Source organism: Gadus morhua, chromosome 16, assembly GCF_902167405.1.
Source record: "Gadus morhua chromosome 16, gadMor3.0, whole genome shotgun sequence".
Lineage (NCBI taxonomy): Eukaryota > Metazoa > Chordata > Actinopteri > Gadiformes > Gadidae > Gadus > Gadus morhua.
Window position 1 is genome coordinate 2510120 of NC_044063.1, and position 13595 is coordinate 2523714.

General features: G+C 43.4%; 1 protein-coding gene across 1 annotated transcript in view; it reads right to left on the bottom strand.

The window, feature by feature from the left end:
• LOC115561049 (uncharacterized) overlaps positions 1-13595 on the bottom strand; it is a 97838-nt gene that overhangs the window by 4894 nt on the left and 79349 nt on the right. Inside the window, exons 3-11 of the mRNA XM_030380836.1 lie at positions 13164-13271; positions 11767-12051; positions 11239-11310; positions 10402-10488; positions 10121-10192; positions 4831-5118; positions 3498-3623; positions 1849-2847; positions 1445-1522 (exon numbers count right to left, since the gene is read on the bottom strand). Of these exons, the coding sequence (XP_030236696.1) occupies positions 1445-1522; positions 1849-2847; positions 3498-3623; positions 4831-5118; positions 10121-10192; positions 10402-10488; positions 11239-11310; positions 11767-12051; positions 13164-13271 (2115 nt within the window). The remainder of the gene's footprint in view (positions 1-1444; positions 1523-1848; positions 2848-3497; positions 3624-4830; positions 5119-10120; positions 10193-10401; positions 10489-11238; positions 11311-11766; positions 12052-13163; positions 13272-13595) is intronic.

Consider the following 13595-nt stretch of genomic DNA (forward strand, 5'->3'; position numbering starts at 1 on the left):
TATAAAACGTTAAACACAATATATATACATATCAGATATTATGCTACTTAGAGTCTCTATCTATTTTCGCGAATGGTCTGACTTCTGACTCTATACTGCCGCCTCGATTTCCGGTGGTATTGCTCCATTTCTCCCGGAGAACTCCCGGATTTGTAAACTCAGATGCGACGGAACCATTGACGGACGAAACACCTCGGGACCGGACGAAACGATCCGTATCTGTATTTACCGTAGGGTGTGAATGGGCCTTAACACTGGCTCACCTGAACCGATGCGGCTGTGTTTTTTTATAGCCGCTTGTTCTGGGTTGTCTTGGTGTTGTATTTTAAGAAGTATTGGATAATGAACATTTGGACTCGTTTTAAACGAAAAGGATGCATAGAAAGTCGGGATGCACCGAAATGAAAATTCTTGGCCGAAACCAAAAACCGAAAATGAGGAAACCAAGGCCGAAAACCGAAAACCGAAACACCGAAAGAAATGATCATGCCAATTATTAGTACCATTTAGGGTTGCCGTGGTATACGGTATACAGTATTACCTGTGTTACCAACTTGTAACACAGGTACAAGTTGTTGTACCTGTGTTGAGGCCAACACCAAGTAATTTGCATTTTCAGCTGAATATTATCGGGTCCCGTCCTTCCACTCCCTATTTTCTCACTTCAACACTTGGACAACTACATTTGTCCAAGTGTTAGTTTTATGTGAAATTAAGCAAAAAAATACGCTCTCTTTTTCCGGTAACGCAGTCGTTCGTGACGCCTTTCTTCTTCGTTGTTTTTGTGGATGCAACGGAATATATGATGCATAATTTTAGCAGCATTTAAGATGATTACGATGAGTGCTGCCCGTTCTGCCTCCACTTTGTCTATGGTCAAATCAAAACAAACTACATTGACAGCGGCCACATTTATCCCGCCTCGTGCAAACTTAGACCCTACGTCATATCCCGCACCTTGCAAGCCTACCCCCCCCTTTGATTCTACTGTGTAAACGACAATGATGTCCGCATATAAAGCATCAAGTGTGAATCACCTTCAGGGTCGAATCTCCTGACATACAAATGCTTCAAAAATGTGTGAAAACGGCTTATAAATAAAAAAATGATTATGCTTGTAACATAAAATGTTATATGTTGTAACATTATAGGCAAAATGTTATTATATTATGCGCTCAGAAATTTGTTACATTATTGACTCGGGTTTCCACATGATTGTTATGGGTTGAATAACAACTAGAGGTTGAGCGTGCGCAATGCAGGCGCAGAAATTCTAGTTATATTAATATATCAGCCAACTTATTGAAGGCCACATTTCCGCTATACAAGTTAAAAAAGGTTCAGTGAACCAGGATATATATTTTAACACCCAGTGAAATACTTCTGTTGTCAGATCACCTCGTCATTGAAATTCAAAGCTCAATGGAAGAATGACACTGCTCACCTTCATCATCTTCATCAATCTCAGCACTGGCGTCAGGCAAAAAGAAGAAGGGAGGGTGAGAGGGAGGTTTGGAGAAGCCTGGAGGTATGAAGTGTGAGAGAAAAATCAGAAGAACCACAACTCTTCATACCTATCCATCAGAGGCATGCTTGCTGTGTCTTTGGTGAGACTTAATTAAGAGTTTCTGGAAGTCACTGTTTGTTACTAAGCAGTGATTTGTGATTGGTTTTGTATTCGGTATTGGCCTAAATCAAAGACAGTAGCAACCCTAGGCTGTGAGATAGAGGGTGAATTGTATGGTGGTCTAGGCTGTGAAGTAAGGGTTGTTTGAGGCTGTGTGTATGGCGTCCTACTCTGACCAGAACCCCTAGGACCAACTCCCATACTGAATTCCCCAGACTTACCCCCGGCTGGTGATCGGTTGACGCTCTGGAACCGGAACACCTTCGCACCCGGGCGTGCAGCAAGGAACGCCTCTGCCAGCTCCGCAGCCTGCCGCCCAGTGGTCGGGTTATGCTCCTTCACCCACACACGCACCTCAGGAGCCAGGGAACACAGGTACTGCTCCAGGATGAGGAGCTCTCCGATCTCCTCAGCAGTCTTCCTGTCTGGCTTGATCCACTTTCTGTAGTTATCCTTTAGGCGGTTGTACAGCTCTTTCGGCATATCTCCGGGTCGGACGTCAGGATCCCGGAACCGCTGCCTGTAGATTTCTTCGCTGATCTCGTATTTTGAGAGAATGGCCTCTCTCACCTTGCTGTAGTCCATGGCCTCCAAGACATCCATCGCCGCGTATGCAGCCCGAGCCCGTCCCGTTAGGAAAGGTGCCAGGTACACTGCCCATTCAGCTCTTGGCCACCAATAGGCTGCTGCCAGTCTCTCGAAGGTGGTGAGATACTGTTCGATATCATCTCCCTCCTCCAGCTTCGGCACGGCTGCTTCGGTCCAGGCGGCTGGAGACGGCACTGCTGGGTCTGGTGGGGCTGCTGGTCCTGGATACGGAGGTGCTGCTGGTGGTGGTTCCACTGGATGTCGCACGTCATCGTCTCCTGGCCGACGTCCATCACCACCACGCCTTCGCTCTCCCTCCAACTCATCTCGGACGTTGTTCAGCTGCACCTGCACGCTACGCCATCTTTGCTCTTGCTTGTTGGCCTCATGCTCTTGGCTCTGGAGAGTCTTCTGAAGGAGGCTGTAGAGGGTTGCCAAGTTCATCGTCCCGGTGTCCTCTTTGGCACCATCAGCCACTGGAACACCTCCCGGGGCTCCATCCGCTTCCTCATCTTCTTCCTCCTCTGGCCGTGGCATACCCCGGCTTAGATGTCGGATCGACATCCCCTGGGGTATCAGCGCCCGTCTTCCTGGACTCTTGGAGGGCGCCATGATCCCACCACTGCCACCAACTGTGAGATTTATGTATCATGGTGCATAAATAATGTAGCGGATTAAACTGTGGTGTGTGGTTGTTGTTTGTAGTGTGGTGCTATGTGTGTATGCAAAGGTAAACAGGGCTAAATGGTAGGATCTGAGAAATGAGACCCTCGCTTTTCACATCCAGGTTGGAGAACAACACATGGGCTGGCCGGACCAGATAACCTTCACACTGTCAAGCTCCTCAATAGATGGCTGGTGTATCTGCTGCTCTTTTAAACCACCATCTTTCTTAAGCGGATCCTTTTTTTAATTAATTGCAGCACTATATATGACTCCTATAAGGTTTTACATCTGCTTTTGAGTTGGCAATCCTTGGTCAACTCACTTTTGAATCATTGCATGACAACTTGAAAAAAGACTTCAGTCCTCCGTATGATAGAGGTTCGAAAAAGACCATTGGTTTAGAATTTACATCTCAGAATCCCAAACAGATATTCCAGAAAGCCACACACCTTTGACCTTGTTTAAAGTTGAAGTATGTTATCATAGGTCTTATTATGTTATTATATGAAATATTATTTATCTGGTGTGTGTAATGTGTTTTGACAGGAAAGAACTATGATATAGAGGGTTATGCAGGTTGACTTATTACTCCTAAAACTAGGAGACTTCAACTCACCCAGCGTCCCGTCACTAGCCGGCATTTTGAGGGGCGGAGACGAGGACAGCTCACCAGGACGGCTCCCCTGTCCGCTACTGCATGACGGCTTCTTCTTAACCGGTTTAGACCGATTATTTTCAAGTCCTGAATGACATATCAAGAGAAATGGCTCATAAAAATATGTTTTTACCTTACATGCAAAGCTACATAAATGGAGTGTGGAGTTCCAGATCCTTTGGGTTCCAGAGCAAAACCTTACTTCTGACGTTGAGGGGATTTCATTATTGGTAAGATTTCACATAATTTTTTTACTTTACTTTACTTTACTTTATTTACGGCACGATTTCACATGCAAAAGTGTAAAAATGTATGAACTAATTTTACCAAAGGGGGGGCCTGACAAATTAAGTTTGGGAACCACAGGCTGGCTTCCTCCCGACTGCCTGACACTAGCTGTTCTGCATTGCTCTCACTTTCTTCCCCTTCCTCTTCTGTCCTCTCCTAACCCTTAGAGCAGCCTTCATTGCCTAACATACAATAAAACCGACTACTTAATGTTAGTGTTGTTTAGCTCTTTTCGGTCTTGAATGCCACAAATGATTGCTTGGAATAACTTTCAGATATGAGCTCACCTTGTCTCACATCCTTAGTGACATCGGGAGATGATAAGGGAGCTATGCACTCTCTGTGGCCGTGTCTGAAACTAAGGGCCATGTGTTTCATGATGTTAAGCCTTGCTAGATAACTTATTTGACAAATAGAATATCACCTGACATTCTAGATATAATGCTGATTCATATATGAAATTGATTAATTCCTGTTATACGATGCAATTATGCTCCAACCAACCCTGATTCCTCGCTGACTGCCTTCAATCTAAGCAACGGCTAATATAAGCCTAAAACATTCTTAAACCATGGTTCTCTAACCGCTGTGCTCACCTTTCTTTAGAAAGAAATCAGTAAGGATTATACATTTTTTCTCTTTCCTTTCTTTCTTTTACGTGACCCCGATTTTCCTTTCTTGGGGAAAGACGTGACTATCGTGGTGCAAATGAGTGCTCCAGCTTTAGCAGTCACTCAAATTCACTGTTTTGGGCAATCCTCTGAAGCGGTGGAATAAACCATTTTGTGCTTTCTGTAAGGGGTGACAGTAAGCCTCCCCTAATTTTTTGTATACAAAGTTCAGTCACTTAAACGTTTCATTCAGCCAATTTAAAAAAGGTACTTAAGACATTATTTACTTGAAAACCAAAAACAACAACTTTTCATCCCAGGCTTTGAGGGCCCTCGATGCCCAGTCCTGCTTCCCCCCCACTATGACGCCCCTGTGTGTGGGTGAAATACGTTACCTATCAATAACTGACGAGTCTCGACCGGTAGGTCCTCCATGTCTTCCAGACCTCTCAGCAGGTCCTGAGCTGTGGCCTTTCCTGGTCTTCGGTTCTTCCACAGCTGCAACATCTTGTATTTCCGCATGGTCAAATGTCTCTCTTCTCCCATGATCTCGTCCAGATCTTTGGTCTTCAGGTCCAGGTGGATGGCCGCCTGCTCCCACTCCTTTCCCAGCCTTTTGGCCACCTTCAGGAGCTGCTCATCAGACATATCCCGTCCTGCAGAGCGGGTTTTATTGTCTCCGTCTGGAAAAAAGAGGAAGAAAATCCACCCACAGGCAGGTCAAGTTCCACCTATCAAGATTATGGACCACTGAACAAAAATTCTAGATATTACCACTTTAGAAATGGGTGTTAAGGTGAGGGCAACCAAACTATCAAAAGTATCCTGTCACACTAGCATTAACATCAGTGAGACACATTCCACACAAATGTAATCCCGAGTGGACGATAATGAACCACTGGATTGCAGTGGATCAAAAGACAAAGAAGCTCCCCTCTTGTCAAAACAAAGCTGGCAGTGACAGTTTCTTTAAAAAGTACATTCATAGTAACAACTCTCCCACACCAGCAGGAGTAGAGATCAGACCCAGGATGATACATACGTGCTTGTCCCTCTCCTTCATACTATCAACCGTTATCTGACCTGCCCTCTCCCCTTTCTTGATCACCATATCAATCAGTCGCCATGCTCGGTCCCTTGTGCTCGTCTGGTCCTCCATCACAGAGTCCTTGCCCTCAGTACTGACACTTCATGATCATTGAGGTCATCCAGGAGACCTCTGATAACTTGGTTTGAAACTCCCTCTACAAATTGAGACTAAATCCTTGGAAGCTCGTCTGGAAGAGGCAATAATCAAAAGCCAATATAAAATGACGTTTTGCAAACACGATAGATGAGGCAGGGTGTTCAACACATTGTTCTGCACACCTGCAAACTTGTCGCTTTTCGGCGACAATCGCCGTTTTCTTGGTCAATTGGGTCCTTCACGTGAATCGAGTAGAACCGGAGGGTTTCCTTTTAAGATTTAAATTATTTTATGCAGTTTTGCTGCCTTTCCAGTATTTTACAGATGATTCCCCCCCCTGACACGTCACCTTTTTTACTCCGAGGTGTTTGCGGGTATGGTTCTGAATTGTTGACCTCAGAATCAGAGTCATTAATTCAACTCTTAACCTCTGTAAATATTAAACCTTCATACCATCTTGGTCCCCCACAAGATCTCATCAATAAGATGTATGATGGACTTGGTGTAATCAAAATATGCCACATTAAGTCCACTTTTCCATAAGAATAAGTAGTTTCTGTTTATATAGTTATACTAAGTCAAGTGAGATAGGGTCGGTGACGTGTTCTGTCTTGGGCCAGCTCGGTCAAAGGTTCTCCGTTTTCTGTGCTCTTAATGTAGCCTATATAAACAATGTTTGGAGGCCTACTAGTTGGCCTAATGTTTTAAGAACAGGTAGCTAGGTATGTACTGCTATGCATTTAAAGGTTTAAAACCAATCTGTACCCAGACCATACCAGCGTTAATTTCGTTAACGAAAAATATGACAAAAAATGTTCGTCAACGACCTTTTTTCCGTGACTAAGACGAGACGTTGACGAGCTAAAAATAGATCTTTGATAAAAAAACTATGACGAAATGTCATTTTGTTTTCGTTGACGAGACGAGACAGGACGAAAATGTTAGTGGTGTGCTATTTGGACATTCAAAATGCACGATATTTTCCAATCTGTACACTCCCGTAAGGTTCTTATGCAACTGTTCACTCCTCCAGTAAATAGGACGGACCTTAGCTACGACTTGGCAACGGGAGGTATAGTCCACTCAGCTATGAGCTAACGTTATGCATTGTACATATTTATGATTCGAAATTCTTCCCAGCTTTTATTCCACAGATACTAGGGTCTATAGCATATAACCGCGTTGTCTGATTACAGTTTCATTCATTTTTCACAATTTACTGGCTCTCGTTTTGAAGAAAATCACCGCGCCATTCGTTTCAATGGGAATCGCCACGGTCTATACTTCAACATAAGGTGGACTTTGAAATTCGTCCCAGCCTTTATACCCAAGATACTATAGGGTTTATAGCATATAACCGCGTTTTCTGATTACAGTTTAATGCATTTTTCACAATTTACCAGCTATCGTTTTGAAGGCTGAACAGACAAGAGTACTAAAGTGTGACGTCACGTTTTGATAGCAACAGATTTTCGTTCTACACAAACCAAATTAACAAGGGGAAATCCTATGCCACACGAACCTTTTATAGAAAAGCAACAATCTTTTTGCGAATTGATTTGTGTGTTTGCTTTACCAATGATGTAAGTAATATTGAGAATAGATTGTCTTCATATTAAAAAAAAAACTAAACTAAACTAACGTTTACAAACTTTTCCTTTTAATACCCCAGGGGAATACATGAACGCCTCGACATTTTTCGATTGGTAGTGATTTTCACCTCTTGAAATTGATTTATTTTAATTTTGAAAGAAACTACACATGGAAGCAATGGAGAACGCCATCTCTCGTTCGGTTGTTTAGAACTGAAAATCCGGTTGCCAGGACAACGTAACGTTTTCACTTTAGTACTCTATTTGAGTGGAACAACTTAGCAGGTGTCCATAAATATAGGGTTAGCCTAATTGAACTAGTTTAAAAAGAGAAAACATTGACTAAAAGTAATGACTAAAAGTTGACTAAAATGTAAGGACTTTGTCGACTAAAACTAGACTAAAATTACAAAGGAAAACAATGACTAAAATGTGACTAAATATAATAAGCCTTTTCGTCAAAAGACTAAGACTAAGACTACATCTAAAATAGCTGACAAAATTAAAGGCACCCTGTGCAACTTTGTGTAAACATTCAATGAAAAATAAACATTCAATTTCTAGTCTTTTTTACACGTAGTAAGTTTCAATAACTCCATACCATTACATATCGACATTCAAGGAGCAAAGATGAGACGTCGTTGTGTGGTGAGAACTGATAGAAAATCGTAAACAACAACAATCGCCGGTGGGGAGAAGCCATTTTTCCATTGACTGGAAGCCTGCTTTATTTATTGTAGGTTACAAAAAATAAAGAAAATGGCGGCATTGTTGTTGTTATCGATTTTGTATCAGTTCTCACCACACAACGACGTCTCATTTTTGCTGCTTAAATGTCGGTATGTAATGGTATGGAGTTATTGAAACTTACTACGTGTAAAAAAGACTAGAAATTGAATGTTTATTTTTAAGCCTCGAAAGTTGTACTGGGTGCCTTTAACACTGGACCATACAGCAAAAGTGCTTAATACAACAGTCGTACACCAACTGTGGTAGGCTGGGCTACAACTGTCATTGTTTGTAAATAATTCTAAAAACCCACCAGTCAGGCATAGCCAACGGCAAAATGTCAAAAGTCATGATTTAGTGATGGATATGCAAAGTTTCAGTATTGCAGAGTAAATCTAGCTCTTTGTCAGCTGTGTATGACAAAGAGTTAGAGTCAACAGTAAAGCTTTATTGGCGATGAATTGGGTGTTTAAGAGACCAAATTGAATGAATTTGAGAGGGGGAGATTCTGTTTAGGTGGGCTCGCTCAGGGTGTGAATCAGAAGGGGCAGGGGGAGTAGGACGTGTGGCCATTCACCACATTGTTTTAGTTTGCGAACAGGACTATGTCTGTCAAGGATTACTTAAAGCAGTTTGCTTACCTCTTGAATTTTATGTACTCCTTATTCCTACACTGAGGGTGTATCTTCATTGTTAAAGCAACCGGTTGTTCCCGCTAGCTCGCGCTGTTTAATGTTCTATGAAAATAATGAGGCTGGATATTTCAGACTGACGAACTTGAGCATTGAACTCACGTAAGCCAAAGCTAAGCTATCTTTTGTCCGAAAGCAGTCCATTGAAAAGGTAAAGTGTAGCCTACTGATGGTCTCAGTAGGCTACAAAGCCCCCACAAGCAGCAACATGTTTAGATCCCCTTCCACCATGTTGTAGGAGGCTTCTGATAGATGGGCAGGGTTGATCATACCATGAATATATCAGACTTATTCATTACATAGCAGTTATGTTATTGTTGTTATATGATATACTTTCTATCTGGTGTGCAGTGCACCTCAAGTCTGTTATGCGCTTTTGTTTTGATGGTGACAAGTGCGCTGAATGGCAATAATGCATTTGCGAATTAATGGGACTGACCTGTCGCTAAGCTCCGCCCTTAGAACGCAGATGAGCCAATGAAATTCCTGCCTCAACTATACTTGGACCTCGGCTCGGACAACTCCAAAAATAAACATGGTCAAACGATGTGCTTGGGATACATTTAAAACGGACAGTCGATATCCCGAGAGGCTGCAGAATGGGGTATATTTCATCCCTATTCCCAAGCCACAACGGGACAAGAGAAAGTGTGTAATGTGGATCAGACTAGCCGCGTTTACATGGACAAAAATGATCATATATACGCCTCAATCGAATAAAATTCTCTGATCAGAATAGAATTCCATGCAGAATAGAATAGGTGGTGTAGTCCGCTATAATCGACATGCATACACTTATTCCGATTGGTTTGGGGTGGGTGCGGTTACTTTTTGACTTAGAGAGATGGCATCAGCAGCTGCAGTAGTTCGCAATTTGTCCGTCTGTACTTTTAGCGTGTCCGGTTGATAAGCGACGTCAACGCCTTTGGCGGACTATTTCTCTCCTGATCAACACTACGAATGGTAATTGTAAAATGACACACAGTGTGAAGATATTTTTTTAGTTTTAGCAAGTATCCGTGTCATAAGCTGTTGGGGCTTGTTTTCCCGATAACGACTGGCGTTCTGTACATTATCCCGACCCTTACATAGCAGCACTGTTTGTGGCAGTATTGTTTGTGGCGGAGGCGGTGGTACTACTGTCAACAGACATTTTTCGATATGTTTTTGTTATCGAGTCTGGTTTATTTGTCCGAGTTCGTCATGGTAACGACTGGGGGCGTGACTTAGTGACAGGTCTATTTTCAGTTGCGGGGCCGTGAGATCTAAAATAGTTCTTTCAAGCTCGGATGAGCTGTTATAAAGTCAGGCACGGGCGCACTGCTGCTGCATTTGCTACATTTTGAAATTGCGGCACTGCTCGGACGTCAATTTGCCTCAAGCCGTCAGAGGCTTCACGCCCCCCTTGGCTCTCTGGCGCCCCCCAGGTTGGGAACCACTGACAGAGGGTTATGCAGGTAGAATTTCGACTCAGGTTTCCACTCACCAAGCATTCTCCCGTCCACGGACAGCTCAGACTCTGACATGCTCCCACTGCTACTGCTCTCACTTCCGCTGTCTGTAGAAATACAGAGGTCCAAAATAATCTGAGCTTGCTAGGGAGGTTTTGGGACATGCAAGTAAGATTTTTGGTTTTATCCAAGTGCATTTAACAGTAGCTTGAAAATCATATTGGTGGTCCCTCTTCTGCACCACTGGTGAGCGAAACATGACAGAGGGTTATGCAGGTAGATTAATAACTCCTAAAACTAGGAGATTTCAACTCACCAGAGTCGGACATGCTCTCAATTCCGCTTTCTTCCGGATCCTTGTGCCGCGGTGGAATAACTTGGGTAGAGGTGTGCTGCGTTGTATCTACAACAGAGACAATGCAGCGATGTCAACATGAGTAGTTCTAACTGGAAGGACGGTGAAATCCATGAGCTGCAGACCATCATGGGAGAGTAGGTGATGCTGTCGCAATAAACGAAGACGGGGAAAGATGGTGCAATCTACGAGAAAGACGAAGAGGAACTTTCCTTACAAGGCTTTTTCAGGATAAAAAACAAGTGGTCAGCAAAATACATGTTTGCGCTTTTACACTTGTAAATAGTTAATCGTGTTTGTAGCCTACACTCAGATGTATACTCATTCTTGCATGCGAGTGTCTTGAATCATTAAAAAATAAAACTAGCAAATTATTCTAACGAGGCCTACTCTCCGTGAGTTGCCAAGAAAGCCGGCTTGGTGACAACGGGGGATTTTACCCCCTCGGTTTTACACAGGCAAGACAGTGAAATTGCCGGGCATGCCAAGCCGCGACCGTACCGGCTTGGCAGTGTAAAAATGCTTAGTGATGCTGTCTGGAAAAAGACAAAGAAAATCCACAAACAGGCAGGTCAAGTTCCGCCTCTCGAGATAATGGACCACCAAACATGATTTAGAACATTAAGCGGTTTTTTTATGTGTTGAATTTTATGTAAATTGTGGCACTTCTCAGACGTCAATCTGCCTCAAGCCGTCAGAGACTTCACGCCCCCCTTGGCTCTCTGGCGCCCCCCAGGTTTGGAACCACTAACAGAGGGTTATGCAGGTAGACTAATTTCGACTCAGGTTTCCACTCACCAAGCATTCTCCCGTCCACAGACAATTCAGACTCGGACATGCTCTCACTTCCGCTGCTCTCCATTCCGCTGTCTGTAGAAATACAGAGGTCAAAAATAATCGGAGCTTGCTAGATTTTTTGGGTCATGCAAGTACGATTTTTGGTTTTATCCAAGTGCATTTAACAGTAGCTTTAAAATCATATTGGTGGTCTCCTCTTCTGCACCACTGGTGAGCGAAACATGACGTAGAGGGTTATGCAGGTAGATTAATAACTCCTAAAACTAGGAGATTTCAACTCACCAGAGTCGGACATGCTCTCAATTCCGCTTCCTTCCGGATCCTTGTGCCGCGGTGGAATAAACCATTTTAGGACTTCTGTTAGGGGTGACAGTGAGCCTCCACTATTTATTTATATACAAAGTGCAGTCACTTGAACATTTTATTTAAATTTTGTTGAGACATTAATTGCCCCATTGGGGCCCTGGGTACCCAGTCCTGCTTTCCCCCCACTATGACACCTTTGTGTGTGTGGGTGAAGTGCGTTACCTCTCAATAACAGACGGGTTTCGAACGGTACGTCCTCCAGGTCTTCCAGACCTCTCAGCAGGTCTTCCAGACCTCTTAGCAGGTCTTGTGCTGTGGCCTTTCCTGGTGGTCTTTGGCGCTGACACAGCTGCAACATCTTGTATTTCTGCATGATCCCAGTCATATGTGCTGCCTTGCTGTCATCCAGATCTTTGGTCTTCAGCCCCAGGTGGATGGTCACCTGCTCCAACTCCTGTCCCAGCATTTCAGCCACCCCCAGGAGCAGCTCATCGGGCAGAGCCAGCCCTGCGGAGCGGATATCAGTAAACGTTTTTTAGACTGCCAAATATGCCCGTCTTATGCACGCCGTTTTCCCGGCATGGTCCGTGCGTTTACATTTTCCGAGGTAATATACCGGCCTGAGTTCGCACCCAAATTTACCCTCTTGGACCCTAAACATATTGGCGGTTTCATTTTGATGTAAATGCGATTAGATTCCAGGGGTGGGACCAGCGATGTCAACATGAGTAGTTCTAACTGGAAGGACGGTGAAATCCACAAGCTGCGGACCATCATGGGAGAGAAGGTGATGCTTTTGCATTAAACGAAGACGGGGAAAGATGGTGCGATCTACGAGAAAGACGAAGAGGAACTTTCTTTACAATGCCTTTTCGGGATAAAAAACAAGTGGTCAGCAAAATAAAGAATATGTTTGCGCTTTTACACTTGTAAATAGTTAATCCCGTTTGTAGCCTACACTCAGATGTATACTAATTCTTGCATGCGAGTGTCTTGAATCATTAAAAAATAAAAAGATGCAAATTATTCTAACGAGGCCTACTCTCCGTGCGTTGCCAAGAAAGCCGGCTTGGTGACAACGGGGGATTTTACCCCCTTGGTTTTACACAGGCAAGACAGTGAAATTGCCGGGCATGCCAAGCTGAGACGGTACCGGTTTGGCAGTGTAAAAATGTTTAGTGATGCTGTCTGGAAAAAGACGAAGAAAATCCACAAACAGGCAAGTTCAAGTTCCGCCTCTCGAGATAATGGACCACCGAACATGATTCAGAACATAAAGCGGTTTTCTTATTTGATGAATTTTATGTACTCATTATTCCTACACTGAGGGTGTATCTTCATTGTTAGAGCAACCGGTCGTTCCCGCTAGCTCGCTCTGTTAAATGCATTCCGAAAATGATGAGGCTGCATATTTCAGATTATTAACTTCAAGACAACAATCAGAGATGAGAGAAACGTAAGGACAGGGAGTGAAATAATCAATGTAGAGGGTGAGGTGTGACAAAAGCAAACCTAATTTAATTCATTAGGTCAATTTTGAGATTTTGTGTTTAGGATCATGAATAGATTATTTGAGTGACTACTTCACTTCCATGTGTAATACAGGGCATTCAACTCACCCAGCTTCACTCTGCTTCTAGAGGAGGACGGCTCCCCAGACCCGCTAGGCGAGGACGGCTCCCCAGACCCGCTCCCGGTCATCCAGTTCATAATACTATTTACATATCCTGAAAGAAAAAATGAAGAGAAATGGCAAAGATACGTTTTTTTTTAAATACTACACTTCTCTTCTCTCTTTTTTTGCTGCTGTATTCTCTTCTTGACCGTATACACTAGGTAGGCCTACTCTTGCACTATCCCATCCAATTATTTAAACTATATTGCACTATATGAAAATCTTTTTGAAACTGCACCTTAACCGCTCTTTTGCACTTCTGTTTAGATCTCCAGCCACATTTAGTTGTCTCTGTACTCTGTAGGCTACTGTGCACAATGACAATAAAGTTTAATCTGAATCGACTACAGGAGTCACGTAGTCTACAGAACACAAG